The sequence below is a fragment of the Strongylocentrotus purpuratus genome, unplaced genomic scaffold (assembly GCF_000002235.5).
Source record: "Strongylocentrotus purpuratus isolate Spur 01 unplaced genomic scaffold, Spur_5.0 spur5_scaffold_14, whole genome shotgun sequence".
Classification (NCBI taxonomy): domain Eukaryota; kingdom Metazoa; phylum Echinodermata; class Echinoidea; order Camarodonta; family Strongylocentrotidae; genus Strongylocentrotus; species Strongylocentrotus purpuratus.
In genome coordinates, this window is record NW_022145599.1 from 20741361 (window position 1) to 20762654 (window position 21294).

The 21294-nt window shown below is 36.3% G+C and overlaps 1 protein-coding gene across 4 annotated transcripts; it reads right to left on the reverse strand.

Moving 5' to 3' along the window:
* Positions 1-1993: 1993 nt before the first annotated feature.
* On the reverse strand, positions 1994-19263 carry LOC115923534 (N-acetylglucosamine-1-phosphotransferase subunit gamma-like). 4 transcript variants are annotated; one of them, XM_030984444.1, is made up of 12 exons: positions 19149-19263; positions 14083-14140; positions 13830-13900; positions 13411-13465; positions 12998-13081; positions 12132-12225; positions 11307-11421; positions 10626-10708; positions 9174-9308; positions 8455-8524; positions 5913-5965; positions 1994-3408 (listed from the first exon to the last, which is right to left on the reverse strand). In XM_030984444.1, exons 1-11 carry the CDS (start codon positions 19213-19215, stop codon positions 5949-5951), a joined length of 849 nt encoding a protein of 282 aa, XP_030840304.1. In that variant the 5' UTR covers positions 19216-19263; the 3' UTR covers positions 1994-3408; positions 5913-5948. The 4 variants fall into 4 exon arrangements, with proteins under 4 accessions (XP_030840304.1, XP_030840303.1, XP_030840302.1 ...); XM_030984443.1 differs by having other exon boundaries at positions 1994-3411; XM_030984442.1 differs by lacking the exon at positions 5913-5965.
* Between the last annotated feature and the right edge of the window lie 2031 nt (positions 19264-21294).

The window sequence follows — 21294 nt, forward strand, 5'->3', positions numbered from 1 at the left end:
TCTTCCAGGCATCCTTTTTTTTCTTCTTCAAAGACTTTTAAAACCGGGACGTACGTGCGACTAGCTAGATAGATTGGGGGGGGGGGGGGGGGGGGGGGGGGGGGGGGGGGGGGGGGGGGGGGGGTGGGGGGGGGGGGGGGGGGGGGGTAGGAGTTGTAATAGGAGTTGTAATAAGGTACTACTAAAAATGATCGTGTTGTGACGTGATCATAATTATTCACAGAGTCATAGCTTAAAGGGTCAAGTTTGGGGTCATTTTGTAGAAACCTATAAAACTAATGTTTGCATTAAAGTTGTATAAAAATTTGATCATTTATAATTGGACCAGACGAAAATGAGAAACCGTACTCAAAATGACATGCTGTGAATTTTGCTGTGAATTTGAAGTGAATTAATCATGTACAGTTGTACTTTCTGGTTATTTTAAAGATAAAAGTTAACATATGTTTTGTTGTGAAACATGTACTAAAGGAACCTGTCTACAAAGACCACCTTTTGTGTTTCCCTTGGGCGGTCGCTATATAGACAGGTTTGAGTGTATTACTGCTACAACTACTTCTACTATTTCACCACAACCAACACAACAACAATCACCCCTAGCATGTCTACGTCAGCTACTAACAACTTTTGATTTGTATTTCTTGTTCTTTTCACTTTTGTATGTTGCCACTTTTTGCCCACTCACAAAAGCCAAGCATCAGTTTGTTTTTGCAAATACACATTTCAAATTATTTAAATCATTCTATGGGTACAAATATATACAAAGAGTAAATTAAATATATTTAAAAAAATGAACCATTTATTACAATTAATTGATTCCCAAAATATTACATTTCCAAGCTTACAGCATAACTCAATTCTACAAAACTTGATAGTTAACGCAAATTTCACAACATATAAATATTTTATTTAATACAATTTTTTTTATTTGAAAAAAAAAACAACCTTAAATCAAGGTTACTATATCTTTAAAGCATAGCAATTAAGAGACATTTAATCGAAGGAATAAACCATGCAATGAAAACCTAACCAAAAACTACATACTCCGTTCATCCTTTCCCTTTTTACTCTCCCTGCCTAAGTAACCAAGTTTCCTAACAAACCTGGGTTAACCGTTTTTTATATATGCTCAAATTATTAAAACTCTCAAGAAAAGAGACATCTTTCCTCATAGATGCATGTGTAATCACACCTTTATAAAAATCATTTCATTTTGGTCATTTTTTAAAAATTGTCCGAGAAGCACTATTGCTGCGACTCTTTTTACTACCAAAATACAGTATATTTGAGCTTATCATGTCTATGAAGCTACTATTTAATTGTCTTTTCATCGTATGCTCATGGACCCTACCACATGGTATGCTTAAGACAGATTTATGGAACAACTGCAACTGTGATAGATTCATAGAGATTCACTATGAAAAGATGTTCCATATATCGTCGCTGTTTTCAAGAAGTGACGGTAGTGAAAAAAAATTGCATTCACTTTGCGTGACGATTTTCCTCACTACTGCAGTGGGGGATCCAGGGGGGGGGGGGCCAGGAAGAAAAAAAAAACCATGTAAAATCACACGATTTTTTAACTTTTTGGGGGTTGGCCCCCCCCCCCCCCCCCCCCCCCCCCCCCCGTGGTGCTCAAGGGGGGGGGGGGTGCAAATTTAAACATTTTGGAGGACAAAAAAAAAAAAGAATGAGCTTACTACCCCCCCCCCCCCCCCCCCCCCCCCCCCCCCCCCCCTGAGCGATTTTCAAATTTTTGGGAGCAAAAAAAAAATAAGAAAGTTGGCCCTCTCCCCTAAGAAATCCTGGATCCGCGCCTGACTACCGTCACTTCGTGAAAACAAGGACGATATTTGCCAATATCATAAAGTGAATGATCAAATCATCATGCTCCTAAATTACATCCCACGTATCACCACACAAAAATTATAATAAAGTACAAAAAGAAAATTGAAAAAGAGCTCAAAATATTGAACAAACATTTCAGTTTTTCACATATCATGTAACATAGCATATCTCATTAGCATGGATTTGACACTTCAATTTGTTGATTAAAAACTGTTGTTTACGAAAAACACAAAAGCACCTTGACCAGCTTTATAATCACAAATGATAAATATCATTCTGTGTACCATTCCAAGAAATTGCAAGAGTTCAGTGTTTCAAACAAGAAAAATCTAGTCTTTTTTTCTTTCAATGTCTCAGAATGTGATTGGATTCTTGGACACAAATTGATTAATTTTTTGTTTTTCCACCAAGAAATGTAATAACGATCTTATCCATTATTCTTACCATCTAGATAATACAAGCATTAAAAAAAAAAGAGTATGTACATTCACTTGTAAATTTGCCAATGCTCCATGATGCACAAAGCTGAAGAATTTTATTACACATCTCTGTTAATTTCTGATTTCTTATTCTGTTCACAGTAAGGATTCAATAGCCTAAAGAGCCATGCTAGTATTCAATGATATTATGCTAAAATACAGCTACACTTAGTACATAAAAGAAGAAAATATTAAAAATCGACTCCACGCAGTCAAATATATGCCTCCACCTGCAACATAATCAGTATTTTTTAATTATTGGATTAAAGGAGGTAGCCCTCATTTGCAGACCCTGCCTAATTTTGATGAAGTAATATGCACTAGCACAATATTTTAGCACATTTATATTGACCCGTGACCTTTGACCTTTGAGTGCCTGACATGCGGAGGCATCAAAAGAAGGAGTAAAAGACATTATACAAATGTTTTAAAAGAGTTATACAAACTGTTTTGTATATGGTGTACGATGTACATTAACATCAAAAGCGTGTAACAGATGGCAAAAAACATATTTCACGATTTTTATAAATAGAAATGTATCTATATCTAGATGTGCAATATCAATGGCAATGTCTGGCCAAGGCTGAAGTTCCATAAGCTACACACATGTTGTGAAGTAAAAGAAGTAAAATAAGTTTTCTTTGAGTTTCATCACATACAAAAATGACAAGCTGCTTTTTAATTTATAATTCATGTATGCATTCATTTTAATATAAAACTTTATTGTCTGAATCAGGCTACCATGATAAAGGATATGAATTCAAAAATCAACAACAACAAAGATCATTCTGATGTACTTCAAAAAAAAAAAACTAGAAAGACAATTTACCAATTAAAAGCCAACTGCCACATTGTGATTGAAAAATTTACAACACACTGGTCGACAGCTCTCTAAGAGAGAGTACTTGTATGTGACAATATCAGAATACCACATAAGTTTGCTTCACATTTTGATAGGAATTTCTCACAGGAAATGGACCGGGTGTCGTTGCGACTTGCGAAAAACTGTCGGCTTTCTATCAATCCTGATCGTAGATATCATCTCTATCGTAATCACCGTCCAAGTTGACTGACATACCGACTGCTGGAGAAAGCAATAGGACAAGAATGGAAGGCATAAGAGAAAGAATGTCATTGGATGGTTTACAATATGATGCTTTCTTTAAATTCACCAAGGCAAAAGTGGGTAGGGTTCTACCTCTTGGGCAATCTAACAGATCATTTTTACCTTCATTTAGAGAGTATTTAAACATGCAATTTTTTTCCGCCTAGAAGTAATACTCAAAGCTGACATTCTGAATATAGTATAACAGCATGTAACACAAAACATTCAGAGAACATAGATTTTGCTCATCTATACGCATGCATTCGTTGGTACAGCATACAGCAAATAGGCTGAAGTTCGACTGGAAGAGTAATAGACCTGCTTAAACAACAATTTGGAGTAGAAGAAAGATGTGTAAACCGAGAGTCATGTGTTGCATGCACTGGACACCATTACTAGGCCTACTGACGATTAGAAAAAATGGAAACCAGGGCATCGTTTCACGAAACCGGCGTCAGTAAAAGTTCACTGGTATCTCATTGAAACACGTTTTTCAATTTAATATATGCATTTCAATGGGTGTCAGCGAACTTGAAGTTATGCCAGTTTCGTGAAAAGCTGCCATTTTCTCTAATTACAATGGTGGACGAAGTAAGACACAGCCATAAATCATCAGAATCATATACTGGAAAAAATATTTTGACAGGCAATCAAAGGTAGTGCCAAGTGTGGGCATGCATGAAAAGTATGATGATGCAGAAAATATAATTATTCAATTAAATAATGAGAAGGGATTGATGGCAACACAGGCATGTTAAGAGGAGTACTGTCGATTCGAATGCAAGGGGTGAAATAATAATAATAATAAGGGGTAAAAAATGAAGAATGACATGTTTTAAAAAGCATTATAAGATGGGTTCTAGAAACTAAGCAATCCCATTGGTCAATTGACATTACATGGGCGTGCATTAGTTATTCCCACCGTGCAAAACATCTCCCATCGTGCTCGATGCCTGCCGATATTGCTTTCGCGTAATTCAGCGAAATTTAATTCGTGCATAATTTTCAAGTGCTGATCTAACATTAGATCTAGATCTAATATCTATCTATACTCTAGATCTAGACTATATTGTAAGAATGTATTGCAAACCCGTCTTAAAATACAAATAATGCACTGTTTAGCTCGTGTGTTAGGGCAGTTCCAGTGCACTCAGGTTAGTCAGTGCATTACAACCTATGTGCACTGATTAAACTTTGTGCTCTGGCCCTGCCCTAACACACTCGCAACAGTGCATTATTTGTATAATTTTTTCCCCTGTAATCTTCCTTGCTATTGAAACATGCATATAATCTTTGCTATTACAGCTTACACATTCAAATCACACAATATTTAAAAACAAAGAAAGATGTAATAGGTTGGATTCACAATTAACAGCACCCCTGCCGGCAAGCCGCGACGGTCCAATTTTACAGCTCTCGGGTCGATATCTTTGAACCAGTGCAGATCGAAATGACTAAACAGGTCACGGAACTGTGTAAATGCATCCAATGAGATTGATTGTTCTGATATTAGTGCAAAATTTTACCCCTGATAAGCTATTAAAACTTTCCCCACAAAAATCAAGACTGAGCAGGAGAAATTCTCACTATATCGGTGTGACACCGATGAAAGAGCCACTGTGAATGCGTTTGGGAGAAAACAGCGATTAAAACACTGATTAAAATGGTCAAAGGTCGCAGTGTACACACGCTTTATCGTAACCAGCTGTGTTTGTTGACCTATGGTTGAACATGCTGCATGCTAGCTAGATGGAGCGCGGGCTTAATAATTACGCAATAATTCTTCACTTCCGGTTAGGGCTTGCCACAGCGAGTAAATTTCACCGGCAGTATGAAAGCGACAGCAGGGAAACGGCGGTTTCACTTTTGTTTACATAAGGAAAACTTAATCAGTATTTTTATCGGTGTGACTCCGATTGAAGCCAGTTTGAAAGCAGTATAAGGGTATATAATAATGCCACAGCTGGTATTTTTGTTGACTGCCCAAAATGCATCACATGAAGTCGACTAAAGACTGGTGTTGCTAGATGGCGCAGTGAATTGTGAATCCACCATATCATGGTCACCATTTAATCACATAGCTGAACAAGTAGATAATAGTGTAAAACAAAACTAGAGTCAAACAATTTGTCCATCTTTAGAGAAAAAAATTTAAAAATATAACAGATTCATTCAATGCATTATATTTTTTTCTAAAGCTCTTTGCCTGTATAGAAAAATGTTGTCCTATAACCTGCATTGATTGCTGATATGACCACAAAAGACAGACATGGTTTGTGTTTGCCAATGAAGGATGAATTGTACTGGTTTGGACATGGTAGTATTTCCATATTTTTTTAGCAGTGTGTTTGGGTGACTATAAAAGAAATGAAACAGGCATGATAACAGCATGCGAAGGAATGAGAGGAATTTGCATGTCACAAGCCTATAAAATGAAGACAACATGTACTGCATGACAACAATATCAATGTGTATTGTACCTTCTATGAATCGAACACAAATGGGGCTGACCACAACTACAAGTTATTTGTGTCTAAAAAGGGGTGAAGAAAGAGAGAGAGAAATTATTTGGTGGAAAAAAATGAAGAGAAGATTGAAAATTTGTGAGTATTCTGCAGGAAGCAAAAGGCTTAATGAACATGAATGTACTTGGATACAGACAGATTGGCTTATGGGACATGGAAAATAGATACTAATACCTACAGATTACTTCAGATGATATACAGTTTACAACTAAGTTATTCATACCCCTTGTACAAAAATGAAAGGTGGACTGGTTGAATTAGGGTCTTTTTTAAATACCTTTAGATGTAAGCTTTAATATGTCACATTCTCAAGAAACAAACATCGAGACAAATCAATAATGAATAATTAAGTTGTTAACTGTAAATTTATGGACATATTGGGGAATATTAAAGGTAGTACAAAGTTTTGGGAAATTTTGAAAATTAGGTGGATAGTGATTCTTTACAATTTTGATATACCGGTATTTGGATGCCCTCGTGGATGTATTATCAGCACTAGAAAATTCAGCCCCTAAAACACTGATGCTTTCAAGAAAAATTGAATATAAAAATTTACCAGTGCTCCCGGTAAATTTTGATAACTTTCAAATAGCGCCGTACAATGGTAGCCGCGACCATGAAAATCTCAGAATATATAGTTGTGATATATAATTTCCAAATGGGAATAGCTAATCGGTCGATTCTAGTCAAGAAACATTGTTGTATAGCTTAATTAATATTTTGATCTTGAGAGGGAGCTATACAACATAAAGAGTTTATTAATTACAATTTCATAACTTTAGACTTGATTTCAACCGCCACAACGATCACTGAATATTGTAGGATCGCATATGTTTCCAATATGTTCATTTGAACCAAATTCATGACCCCATACCAAAACTTTGTATTACCTTTAAAATCACTAACGTGTTATGTCAACGTCAGCGTAAATATCAATTGCAAGGGAGATCCTACACTCTTTCTTCTATAACATTTCTAAATCAATGTATTTTAAACAAACATGTTGATAATGCCTCCAGCATTGTATCTTAAAGATAAAGGTGAGTTCTGTTAATGCGATTGCATTGTGAAAGAAAAGGTGTGGAATGGATCAGAAAAAGTTGATCATGTAGCATTTAAGTATTGGTGTGCACTGCAAGGTTCTGGAGGACCAAAATCATAATAAATTTGGCCCAGTCTTGGTAAAGTAACAAGCACTGTACACAGAAAGATGTATATGGAACTACACAAATGGTGTCGGGCTAGCTAACCTTGATTTCCTTATCTTTCTATGCTCATTACTCAGCCAGTGTACATTTTCTTCCAAAATTGTTTGGCACATGATATTTATTTGTAATCTTGAACATTCAGTGTAAGTTTCGTTTGATTCTGTGAGATTTCATTTTTCTTTTTTTTATCAGAACTCAAATTTATCTTTAATATTCAATAATAATAATGTTCCATTCTTGTAATCCACTTCATTGTTAAATGTACAGTATTATAGAAAGTCTCTACTCTCTAGGCACTTCTAAAGAGCTTTTTATTGAAGAATGCTGAAAAGATATGGAGCTCTAGGTACTGAAAGCAAGCGAAATTTTGTAAAAGATTTCTATAACGAAGAAGGACAAAAGAAACAATCATTTATAGAATACAAGCAAGTTTTGAGCTTTAATGGCATTAAATGAGCAATAGAACTTCACATTATGCTAAAGGTGCTATTTTGCTGGAATTGAGAGAAAGAAAACTCTACCATCCATTCCAAAGGGCCATTGCGCTGGGAGTGCAATAGTGGAAAGAAATAAAAGATAATGGCACATTATCAAATTTATACCAAGTTAGTTTTAAAGAGGTATTATTCATCTTTATAGATTACTCATTCTATTGTAATTCTTGTTAGAAAACAAATCACACACACAAAATAAGTAAAAAACAACATCAAAAAAGGAAATATGTGTAGTTAATGAGGTAGTCTATGACCCACATAAATGTAAACATGTATTTACATATGTCATTTCATTACATACATTTCTATAAGAAGCCATTGGAATGTGTGGTAGTTGTTTATTTTATTACATTAGTCTTGGTTATTGATCAAGAATAGATTGAAGGATTTGAAGAATGAAGGAGCTAATGCACATATATTGTTTTTCCTTGTTTGTAATCTTTCATAGATCACATTTTCCTCTGCACTTTTCTGAACTGTGAATATTGTTGTGAAACTCACAATACTACAATGACTATAGTGAGAAGGAGTAATGAGGAATTTAAGAAAAAATAAATTAAAATACATTAGGCTTGGTTATTGATCACACATTTTTGAGATTTGAAGAATGAAAGAGCTATGAATGTACATGTATTTTTTTCTTGTTTTAAATCTTGTGATACCAGTTTGAAAGAAGATAATATGTTCCTCTGCACTCTTCTGAATTATGAATGTTATCATGAAACTAAACATACTAAAATGACATATAGTGAGAGGGAATAATAAGGGCTTTAAGAAAAAAGAAAAAAAGCTTACCTGGGTCATTTTGTCTTGATTCGAGTTGTGATTTCAACGTTTCTATCTCAGCGTTGAGTTTTCTATATTCCTACAGAAAGAAAGGAGAAGGAAAACCAGTTTTAATATAGAAAGGGCATTTTACAAATATCAAGAATAATTTCTCTTACAAGTCACAGACATATCATGAAAACCATTTTTTTGTATTGAGCAACGACATCTTCAAATTGAGAAGCAACTGGATAGCAATAGCATCATACTCTCTCTCTCAAAGACTGGAAACTTTTTGCTGCAAAACATATTTGTCCAGGGCCCCATCTTACAAAAAGTTGTGATTGATCCAAATCAATCGCAAGTTTGCAGTCTCCTATCTCATATGTACATAGTTGCGATTGATATCAACTCTTTGCATAAGACGGGACCCTGGTCTATCAATGATAATTGATATTTAGTGAAACATACCTGTATTGCAAATTTGCAGATAATTGAAATGATCCCTCTTCAAATTGGCCAAAAATGTAGTGAAATTAAGAACTGGTCTATATTTAGAAACAGATGACAATAAGGTAAGTGTTATAGAAAACCCTTTACTGTGCACAATACTAGGAACTGTGAATACAAACATGTAACTAGCTGGCCCTGAGCAACTAAGGTGCGCACAAACATTACTGCGGAACGTCCTTAAATGAGACAATCGCATCACATGACCTCTGCGACCTCTGACCTTTACTTTGACTTACGTCTTTACATGTGTCCAGACTGGTGAAATCATCAGGATGCGTCTCATGATCTTGTTTGGCAGGAAGGGGCCTCTGTTTGGGGTTTAGGACATACCCTGCAGACTCAAAGATAGTATGCAGCATCTTCTTATAGCCCTGCACATCAGAAAGGACAGGGAGACAGAGAGAGAGAGAGAGAGAGTGAGAGAGAGAGAGGAGGAAGGAAGGAAGGAAGGAAGGAAGGAAGGAAGGGAGAGAGTGAGGCAGTAAGGACAACAACAAAATAGAAAGAAAGAGATAAAGTAAGAAAGAGACAAAGAGACAAAGAGACAAAGGGAGAAAGAGAAAGAAAGAGAGAGAGAGAGAGAGAGAGAGAGGTGAAGAGAGAAAAAGAGGGAGGTTGGGTAGGGAGGAGAGAGAGAGTTGAATGGAGGGAGAAATAGATAACGATAAACAAAGAGACAGAAAGGGAAGAGATATAAATAGTAAGAAATTGGAGATAGAAAGAAAAAAAAAAAATTGCATAAAATGCCAATCCAAATATACAAATAAAGGAAAATTCATTTACGAACGACTTGCTATTGATAACCACTTCTCTATCAACCTCTTGCCAAAACTTGCCTAAAAATACAGGTCCACTAATATATCTTGAAAAAATGTAACATATATCTGCTTTATGAACATGAATTTTAACAGGAAACTAAGCCGTTGAGCAGCACCTAACCAAATGCTACTATTAACATAGACGTACATGTCAGAGTATGAAGAGCTCAAGTCACATTAGCAGTGCATATACAGTGAAACCTGTATATAAAGACCACTAAAGGGAGACAAGAAATGTTGTCTTTATGAGCAGGTGGTCTTTATGCACAAGGTTCCTTTAATACAGGTTTCAATGGGAAACTCTACTTAAGTGAGACAAAAAATGCAGTCTTTCTATACAGGTGGTCACTAAAGCAGCTTTGACTGTAGTACACTCTTCAAGGGTTGCCTCAATAAGGGTTCCATCACAACCTTTTTACCTTAGAAAGGGGAACAGAGTATTGAAGGTCCTTCTAAATCATTTATTTTTTTATTTTTTTATTTTTTTTATTTTTTATTTATTCGGTTTAAAAAACTTCAACACGTAAAGTTCAGGAACTCATAATGGTTGATTTACAATGAAATTGAATAGTGTAAACAAAATTGAACCAAAATATATTCACTTAAGAAAAATATGTTGTTTTACGCACATGAAAATATGATTACAATACAATATTCAACGGCTAACTACATGTAGCACCACCAAGGCAAGAGATGAGGCCCCCCCCCCCCCCCAGTTACCCTACAAGTAGAACAATTTGGGGGTCGTGAGTGAAATTCTGAGGGTCATTATGAGTTGGGGCCCCTGTTCGTAAGGGCCACAGCAAAGACTTTTCAAAGAAACTAGGGGTAAAGGTCTACTTGAACGAGACCAGCCTGAGCAGAGCGTACCTGTTGGGTGACTTCTTCTCTATACAACCTCCCTTCTAACTCATTCCACTCTGCTTGTTGATCTTCACTCAAATTGGGATAAACTGGAGAGGGAGAGAGAGGGGGGGGGAGAGAAAGAGAGAGACCGAGAGAGAGAGGGGGAGAGAAAGAGAGAGAAGGAGAGAGACCGAGAGAGAGAGGGAGAGAAGGAAAGAGACCGAGAGAGAGAGGGAGAGAAAGAGAGAGGAGAGAGACCGAGAGAGAAAGAGAGAGGAGAGAGACCGAGAGAGAGAGAGAGAGGGAGAGAAAGAGAGAGAGACAGAGAAAGAGAGACAGAGACACGGAGATGAAAGTAAGATTTATAAATTTACTGGTGCATGAAACAAAATTTGAAGGACTGAATACGATATCATATTTTGAGGGACTTGCTTAAATTACAATGTTAAATGAATAAACTAAACAGAGGTATTTTCACAAACATGTCAAAATTAAACTTACATGCTTAAACATCATAACCGTACATCTATCTCCAATATTTTCAAGTGACATACAAACCATCATCCCTGTATCTCCTATACTAAGAACAAAATAATCTCATCAAACATGATTCTTGATCTTTCATGTCAGATATTAGAAAACAAACAAAAATACTTATATCTTAATATCATTCAAGCATTCTGATGACACCTCATCAAAACTTACCAAGCAATGAATGTTCATGGCAAACAAGTGGCGTACGGAAAACCATAGCATACTCGCATGTGACAGGCTCCCCTACATGTTCTAACTCATGCTTTGTACCGCATTTCAGTTGTACCTGTGACAAAAAGAACAGTGATCATGATAACAACAATATTGATAACTACAACTATCTGTAGTATTAAGGTAGCAATTTTGTATACTTGTTTTAATTACCTAAAGATCATAATGAAAAACATATTTGATTTGATAAGGCACTTTTTGACAAGGATAGATGTTCATTAAAAAAAACAATGTGGCTTTTGGATAATAAAGATTCTTGTATAGTGATCATATGGATGCTGTGGGGCTGAAGGAGGTCTAACCATAGCTAATTCAACTAGAATACCAAGTACAGAGCTTCTAGCATTCCAGGTATTCCTTCCTACCAGGTACCCTTTGCCACACCCGGGTCGAGAGCGTCATCTTCATGAGTTTCAATGCAGCACTCAAAGTCATTCAGAAAATATTCCCATTAGATACTACACATAGTCCAAAGCTCATAATATTCGAGAAATTTTTCCCTACCAGGCACCCATTTGCCACACCTGGGTCGAGAGCGACATCTGCAAGTATTCCAATGCAGCACTCAAAGCAATTAAGCAACTCTTCCTTACAGATAATACACCTGGGTCAAGACAAGCAAATGCAGATGAACTGCTTGTCTTGTGGGCAAGCATCAGACAGAGATTGACAACAAGAACATTTGAATGCAAAATCAAGTGACCAGACTAACCCACCCCCTAGAAAAAAAAATTTTTTAAATGAAAACTAGAAGTAGGTACTCACTTTAACTTGTCTATTTTTCTGTCCACACGTATCTCCATCTCTGAATATCATGGACTGGAATGTATTATTCACAATATCCCATTCTTCGTATATCCTGTGGATAAGATATAGAGAGATGAATGGAATATTATACTTCTGGCACAGCAGTTCAGCTCAGTTCACTTAGTTTCATTCAATATTATTTAAAAAAATGATCTACATAATAAAAACATGCAGTTTCAGGGGGAAATATAAACACAACTCAAATAACTCTTGTACAAATGAATCGCTATAAAGCAGAAAAAAGCACAACTCTTAAACAGAAAAGGTTTTGACTAGACATCTTAATAAATAATTTAAATTTAAAACGACGACGAAGTACACACTCCAGCAGTATCATGATACAAGAAATTGAAGCATGAATTACTACACAGGTCTAAATATAAATGAATATATTTGTTAATATGTTTATGAACAAGATTGGTAAATTTCTACATTCTAAGTCAAATTGAATATATAAAATGCTTTAAATTACTACTTATAACAATAGTCATGATTTAAATGAGTCAATATTGTTTTCAATACCAGTGAGGGTAAAACATGACCCTCAAAATATCTGTATGTTCTACAAATTTGCTTACTAGTGTTAAAAGAGTTAAAAACTATTACAGTAACAAACTTCCTACAAAACTATCTTTCCCGTACAGATAGGCCTCATCTATTAAGGGGTGAAAAAATAAATGAGCTTATAATTTTACAAAAATATGATTACATTCATGGTATACTTTTAATTGTACAGTTCAATTGATTGGAACTAATGAATAGAATGTTGACTAAGTTTATTATTAAAAGAAGTGACTAAAAAAGAGATCAGAAAAGTAACTTACCCCAGTATTCCACTGTAGGGGTTCCATCTTAAGCTCTGCTCATGTTGTGTTACATTTTGAAACGGGCATAATTCATACTTGTAACTGTAATTAAAAACAAACAAAGAGTGTATACATGTATTACTGTCATCAGGGCTCCACACTAACTTTCTTTGAAGTTTTAGCTTTACTCCTTGTATATCAATTTCTCTACTGAATGTTTAATTATATATTTTATATCATAGTATTTGCATGTATTTCAGTATTTTTATATGATGCCTTTTTATTTGTAAATTCCAAGATATATATCAGCTTTGAGATGTGACTTTGAATTTTTATCAATATACCTTGCCAATTCAATTTCTCTCAAATCTAAAGGTTCTTCCTGTAAGTTGTAAGTTAGAGTAAGAGCAGATATCTTCTAATATACTCACTCATTTTCAACTAATGAAAAGCATCTTCCTACTAATCTTCGTAAATGTGGTGGACCTGGAAAGTAAATGAAAAAAAAATGTATACAGTAATTGCTTAAATATAATAGAAGACACATGTTGTCATCAGATAACATTTAACATGAATAGAAAAAAATTCAAACAGAATATTGTAGGTTCTTATTTAGATTACCTCATAATGGAAATAATGTGATGAAGGTAACTACAAGGTATTTTTTTCTTACCAACATAGAAAATTACATCAAACTACACCATTTCCATCTTGCACTAAATATTACAAAACAGATTCATTTCAAAGAGTTCAATTATTTGCAGTGTTCATGCAACATACATTTGGTTTGAAACCAAGATTGCCTCTAACTACAAATTACAGTAACATAGAATTTATAGAACTGCCATACCTGTAAAATTTGAAAATTGAACTGTTGGAAAAAGAGATTTAGGCTGAGCTGGGGCATTCCATTGCTGGTTGCTAACAAGAGAAAAGAATTGTAAAGAAAAGAAATGATTGCATTAGAAAAAACACCATTAGCTGTCATTTATTATAGGTAAACATATATATATATATATATACACTGTTGGTCATAAAAGTGGGATAATTATTTACACAACTTGACTTATATGACTACTAACAAATTTGTGCATTCTTCTTACCCAAGATTTATAGGCTCCTCTACCAGTCTCATCCGAACCTCTTCGCTGGAAACTGAACCTAGAGTTTGAAAACATTCATATATTTTTTAAATATCGATATAATCAATATAATATATCACTATAAGACTTTTCTTTGAAAGCATCTATCAAATTGATCCTTTCAGGTAGGGGAGATATTTCACAAAACTTGTCATTCAATGAAAGCTTCTCATACAACTTTTGAGTCCAAGTTTGGATTATAATGAATTCTCAAGAATCAAGATTCAATCAAAAGAGTAAAACACTTTTATAAATTAAAATAAAATTGTTGTGTCCCCACACAAATGACCTTGTCCCTTACATAACTGTGGGTGAAGAATTCACTATCAGTTTTGTGTTAGATCCATGGGTGTGTCCCGACACTTTACAAAATTGTAACCTTCTCTTTTGCCTTTGGATTTAATGAAATATTTGCATCAAATAACACTAATTTATGCAGCACAAAACGTACAACCATTTGGTACAAGGGTCTGAAAATCAGACTATTACTTAGGTATTGCAATCATTTATGTCGATTCGAGAACTAATGGTCGTTAATTTCCCACAAAAAGCAATTTTCAACCCCTTTCGTTTAGAGGGAAGTTCTAAATAAGTATTGTCTTTCAAATGCCATTGGAATTTAACCTTTTCTCTTTTTTTTGACCTGCAAATGGGACATATTACCTTTAAAGGCCATCTGTACTAGTTTGGCTAGGAGGGATTAGACCACCCAGGGTGGTCACTGACAGGTGGCTATCTCATCAACTCAGCTCTCAATTAACATAAGAAAAAGTGGATCATGGGGGACCAATGGTCATTGAGGGGGTTGTTTCCGATATAGATGGAGGAAGTAGCTACAAGTAGTACGGTGGGGCTTTAAGAGAATAGAAGAGAATCATTTGATATAGCCAGGTCTACATTTGTAGGCCTATTCAATATTTGATTTTCATCTCTGCAACCTATGTAGGCTATGTACTGTAGCAGAATAATACTTGAAGAGTCCCTGAATTAGGCAAACTAGCAGATGTAAGTAAATTAAAATCTTGCATCCATTGAAGGATAATAACAACTTGGATTGAAGTTCAAGAACTTTTCGACTTCAATTCAGGCTCTTCTTCTTCTTCGCCTCCTCTTACCAGTAGGGGCACTGGTCCGCAAATAAGGATCGTCCGCATAAGCTAGGATCTTTTTGTAAACGCAGACAGAAGCGTCCGCAAAAATAAAGGATCGTCCACAAAAATGCAGAAGATCCTTATTTTTTAGGCCACGATTTGTTTACGAGGATATCCTTGTTTATGCAGACGATCCTCATCTCATTCTCAGACCAGCGACCCTACTGCTCACTCACTCTCACTCAGGCTCTCTTCTCTTCTTTCAATTTCTTTGACTTTACTCCCGGCTCCCCTCTTCTCTAGGCACATTCATGGGGCACTAGAGGGCGCTTCGGTCGCGTACGAAAATCTGAATGGCCTTGCTGCGGTGGGTCGGCAATAATCAGCCCAAAACTTGGATATGGGAGGTTGGAAGGATATATCTTTTTTATAATGTTATCCGGTCTTACCCTTAACCATCCTATGTTTAATCTATGTAGGAATAACATGCGAGTATGATAAGAGAAACATCGGGACCATTACTGAAGTAACTTTTAAAATATTAGCCTAGAAATGACCACCAAACAGAAAAAATTGACATTTTTTCCCGACAAATCTTCATAAAATCTGAGTTATAAACAATTCACATCTAGGTACACTAATACAAATACGATTTTCTGAAAATTCAGGTATGATTTTAGAAGTTTCTTTCAAGTATATTTCTGCGCATTGCAGCGCCAATATTCTACACTGCTTCAAAATCACCCTTGATTTTTTTTTTTGCAACGAATTTGATACGAGGTCCGCGAGTGTTCCCCGTTCCTTGCGTGTTGAAAGTTTGGCAATACATAGTTTGCATTGACTCGCGCACGAAAAAATGGTCAAAAACAAAATGTCAAATGAAGAAATAAACAAGCTTTTGTATAGTTATAAGAGTTCCACCGAGGTTTCTTTGTCGATTTAATTTATTATATAGTCTCAATTAGAATTCAGAATTATCTCACTGAAAAGTTAAGAAACCGACGATGTTCTCGATCGTAGTTATTTTCATTTTGCCAGCAGCCGATCTAGCGTTGTTTGGGCAAGAAGCTAGGCCACTGCCTTCCCACCGCGAACCTTTCCGAGTCCCGCTATAATGGCGCGCTGCGGAGCTCCGAAGCTGCGTTGGTATCGCTGCAAACTCTCAGCCGGCTAGCTCCCCACGACGGACCATTCGCGGTATGGTGAGAGTGTGTGTGTGAAGTATGATTTTGGATTCGAGAACGCACGTAACGCAACCGTGCGCGTCATTTAGAGCTGTCGAATGTGTACGACCAATTTTACATGTACGATTTTTAGTACAGATACTTGGTCAGTTTTCTTCTTATATCTTTGGTTTTACAACATTTAAAAATATAATTTCTTCAAATCTGCTCCTGACTCGGTTCAGACTAATTGTCTGATGTGTTTTCAAGTCAAGTTTTTGAATATATTTTTTTGCATGAATTTGCCTATCTTCTCTTCTGCACGGTTCGTTCATGTCGCAGTCTCAACAGTCCCACTAGCACTAGATCTACACTAGTCCTATCAGTATCTGTATGATTTGGTCAGCAAAATGTCCTTTCCAGACACATCCACGCTAACGTATTTGTAGACAGAGCACGCTGTGTGTGGGTTGAATCAAATCAAATTATTGGGAATGTTTAAGTAAATTGTTCTTAAAAGTGGTTAATGATGGGCTGTTTACTATGGAGGTTGGGAGGTTATTCCAGTCCTTGATGGTTGACACAAAAAAGGAATCCTGGTAGGCTCTAGCTTTGTGGCGAAGTTGTAGGAACTTCTGGTTGTTCCCCCTGGTTTCTCTGGGATTCGGTTGTACATAGTCATACAAAGGAATGTCGACCAGTCCATTCTTCATTTTGTATAACATGCTGAGTCTCTGGTTTCTCCTTCTAGTTTGAAGCGATTCCCATCCTAGGTCTTTTAGCGCCTTGGTGACTGTGCCTTCTTCTCTACTGTAGTTGCTAGTACAGAATCTGGCTGCTTGTCGTTGGACACGTTCTAGGGACTTGATATTCTGCTTGGTAGAGGGATCCCAAGCTGACGATGCATACTCTAGTCCTATTTTGTGCAATTCCACATTGAAGAAAGTGAAAGACATGAAATAGAAACAAACCGAGTGGACCTTTTGACTTTGAGTAGGGAGGCCAATGCCCGGGCGTAAGGCTTCTACACCTACGATTTGTGCGCTCGTCGCCCACTTCAAAAAATTAGCAAAGGGAAAAAAATGATGTAAAAATAAAAATTGAAGAAAATATGAAAAGAAAATACAATTATACATTTCACAACATACCTATAATCACGGATCTGTAACAGTCTTTCACCATTTGTTGACAATCTTGCAGATTTTGACGTTTTTTAATCCAATAATTGTGGTTGCAGACGACCTTGACGCACTCGCACCACCGACTAAGAAAATCCTAGAGGGCGTAGAGGTTTGCTCACTAAAAACCTTCTCATTGGCAGAAGGTAGACCCTAAAAATATGGGATCCGTTTTGAGTAAAGAACTTTTGATAGAGATCAACATTTCAGATGTTCACAATTGCCACTTCTAACAACTAGAAAATATAAAGAAAAAAGATTATATCTTTTTAAATACAGATTTTTACAAACTGAACATTCGAAAGTAGATAGAGTACGATGTTTCTGTCAATCTTGCGTTGGTTTGAGCCCTATAGCTACATCCATCTCAAAATGAGAAGGAAAACAGTGAACAGTGACGTCATTGTTCGCGCCAAAAATAAAGGGTATTGCGACATAATCTGAGCTCCGGTCAGATCGTGCGCAAAGCGTAGTCTTATTTATAGACCCTAGTACCTTATTCTCACAGCACTAGATACGAGTGTCGTGCAGTAATGTATGAGAAGTGTTAAAAAAAGATATTTCAGTAAAAAAAAAAGTCTACGTGAGCAGTCTATACTCCAATTGAGAATTGAAATGAAAGCCATGATTTGAAGGTGTGTGTTGTATGATACATGGTTAGTGAGTGTGTATGTTACGTATAGCGAAAGGGAGAGAGAGAGAGAGAGAGTGAGAGAAATATTAGTACACGTACGTTGCATGCATGCATGGATGTGCGCTATGATTGTGTTCGCTGCAAGATGGATTTTAATTGGACCTCGTAACTTCTCGATCGTTGATAATAAGGAATACTCATGAGGAAATCAAATTATTGGAATACACATCTAAGGTAAATATCAATGAATTATATATATTTCTTTCCTTTTTTGAACCATCGTCTTCGGCTCGTAGTAGTAGAAGATGTAATCGTTCGCACATTGATGGCTGGACTTCAGCCTGCATCGGGGCTTGCCTGTGTCGGTGGAGGGATCAACTAAGAAGAAGAAGGTGTGTACGTGTACGTGTGCGACCGATTCAAGGCTAGCCGCTGTTGAGTGATTGCACTTTCGCGCGAAGTTTTAAACTTCATCATGAACTTTGTCCCTCGGGCCTGTCTAATTATGAACGTAACTTTGCGACATGAAATATAATTGTTTCAAGGCTCTTACGTACGGAAAGGCGTAGAAGGAAATGGCTACAAACCAGCTGGATATCTCCTATTTGATGGAACCTATGGAGTCGGCAGATGGGTGGATTTTCTTAGTGAAAGTAAATGCTTTCTTTTAATCTTAGTTTTAGTATAAACAAATTAGTAATTAAAAAGTTAGATTTGGGCATTGGCCTCCCTACTTTGAGCGTGAAGACTGCATGCTGCACTGCAACTTTGTTAAACCGCTGCACCGTCGTCTATGGCGGACATACACAAAATTGAACGAGTGGGACTGTCATGCCTGCGACGTGAGGCGGAACGGTACAACACGAAACTTGCGATTTAACCATATTTACATCTCTAATATTGTTGTTAGATATCAATTACATACTCTCAATCAACTTCCGACTCATAAAATCGCACATACCTTGCTCAAACAGTAAAATAGCTTGAATAACATAGAACCAAATTTTGTGGACACAGTGCGCGGCCATCTTGACTTTGCAGTCGTGGAATATTGAAACTCCCGGATGTTAAATGTGCGTTCTGTTTGTAAACATGGAAGGTCATCGTACTCAGGAGCTTGCCTCCCGGCTGCGTTATTTTTTTATGCGGCACAGATTGGGGCATGGTACGTGTTGAGCCTATGGGAAGTACGTTCTTTCCCTTCTGAATAATGTCTGCACGTACGTGAGACTAGGCATGTTCCTTGCCTCAAGCCTCACAGTAAAGGGTCTCACTCAAGTAGATGGGACTCGAGACAGAGCAGAGGTGGATCGGGGATTATCATAACCATATTTGTTTTTATTAATTTTTTTTTGGGGGAGGTGGGATGAGAAACACTGAATATAAACAGAAGAAGGAGGAGGAGGAGAAGATTATTGTTGTCTTCTACGAAGAAGAGGGAAGAAGATGATGAAGAAAAAATAATTATAATAATAACATGTTAATCAATCATTAGAAAATCTAATTTTAAATTCTAATTATCTTTACATCTCGTGAAAATAACGCTAAAAAGAACTCCAAAGATAATACACAGTTTTGGTATGGGGTCATGAATTTGGTTCAAATGAACATATTGGAAGCATTATATGCGATTTTACAATATGCAATGATCGTTGTTGTGATTGAAATTGAGTTTAAAGTGATGAAATTGTAAATAATAAACTCTATATGTTGTATAGCTCCCTCTCAGGACTAATACTACTAGCTTTAAAACAATGTTTCTCGGTGACTACACTGTTGCTCATAACGGTGGAATATTTTTTTTTTATCCCAATTTATGGAATTATTTTAAAAATAATTTAAAAATACTAGATCTAGATAATAGTATACAGTCTCAGATTTTATTGAATAATAATTTGCCAATATGTGTTTTGCGTGACTGCTAAAGCATGTCTGTTATGCTACTATGTTTATCAACTAGGGGACCTATGCCCTTAAGTCATAAATGACAGTAATGAGGATTAATGCGTCACAAAAGGGCACTAATATAGCACATCGACACGGTGTTGATCCTGGGGCCTCACAGTTATGAGGCCATTGCTTTGTCACTGAACCATGACTGTACGTAGCAGGGGCTAGGGTAGGGGGCAGTTTCCATAAATTTTAAAAAAAACAGAAAATGCAATAAATTTTCAATAATTTATTACATTCTACCCCGGTCCCCAACATAAACAAATCTTCTGTGTGCCCATGCATTGAGCCATAATGCATGGCCGTCCAGAGGATTTTTTAATGTTGGGGACCGGGGTAAAATGCAATAAATTATTGAATATTTATTGCATTTTCTGTTTTTTTTTTAAATTTATGGAAACTGCCCCCTACCCTAGCCCCCGCTACGTACAGTCATGGTTCAGTGACAAAGCAATGGCCTCGTAACTGTGAGGCCCCAGGATCAACACCGTGTCGATGTGCTATATTAGTGCCCTTTTGTGAGGCATTAATCCTCATTACTGTCATTTATGACTTAAGGGCATAGGTCCCCTAGTTGATAAACATAGTAGCATAATATACATGCTTTAGCAGTCACGCAAAACACATATTGGCAAATTATTATTCAATAAAATCTGAGACTGTATACTATTATCTAGATCTAGTATTTTTAAATTATTTTTAAAATAATTCCATAAATTGGGATAAACAAAAATATTCCACCGTTATGAGCAACAGTGTATATATCGACTGATTTGCTATTCCCGATCGGACATTGTATCAGAACTGCATATTCTGAAATTTTCATGGTTGCAAGCAATTACCATGGAATGGCCTTATATAGGCGCTATTTGAAATATATGAAATTTATGATTTGTGATTATTCGATTTCTGATGCAGAAGTGTTTTAGGGACTATATATTTTAATGCTTATATTACATCCACAGGTGGATCCAAATCCATCCAATTTTCAAAATTTCCAATAACTTTGCATTATCCATTACCTTTAAAAAAGTAACGAAACGGGATTTTTGTTTTGCTTAAAGGGTCTCGTGTTGTATGTCCTGATAATAGGGAATGTGTTATTTGAACCATTCTGAGCAAAAGTCACTTTCCGCATCTTATGGTCGAGGCACCTG

What these genes read in the sequence shown, in the direction of transcription:
- LOC115923534 (XM_030984441.1), bottom strand. Translation starts at nt 19,215, where the DNA reads ATGGCCGCGCACTGTGTCCACAAAATTTGGTTCTATGTTATTCAAGCT. An exon ending in CCATGAACATTCATTGCTTG is followed by an intron (nt 10,709 to 11,306) that starts GTAAGTTTTGAT and finishes CTCCCTCTCCAG; the next exon opens with TTTATCCCAATTTGAGTGAA. An exon ending in GTCTGGACACATGTAAAGAC is followed by an intron (nt 8,525 to 9,173) that starts GTAAGTCAAAGT and finishes TTCTTTCTGTAG; the next exon opens with GAATATAGAAAACTCAACGC.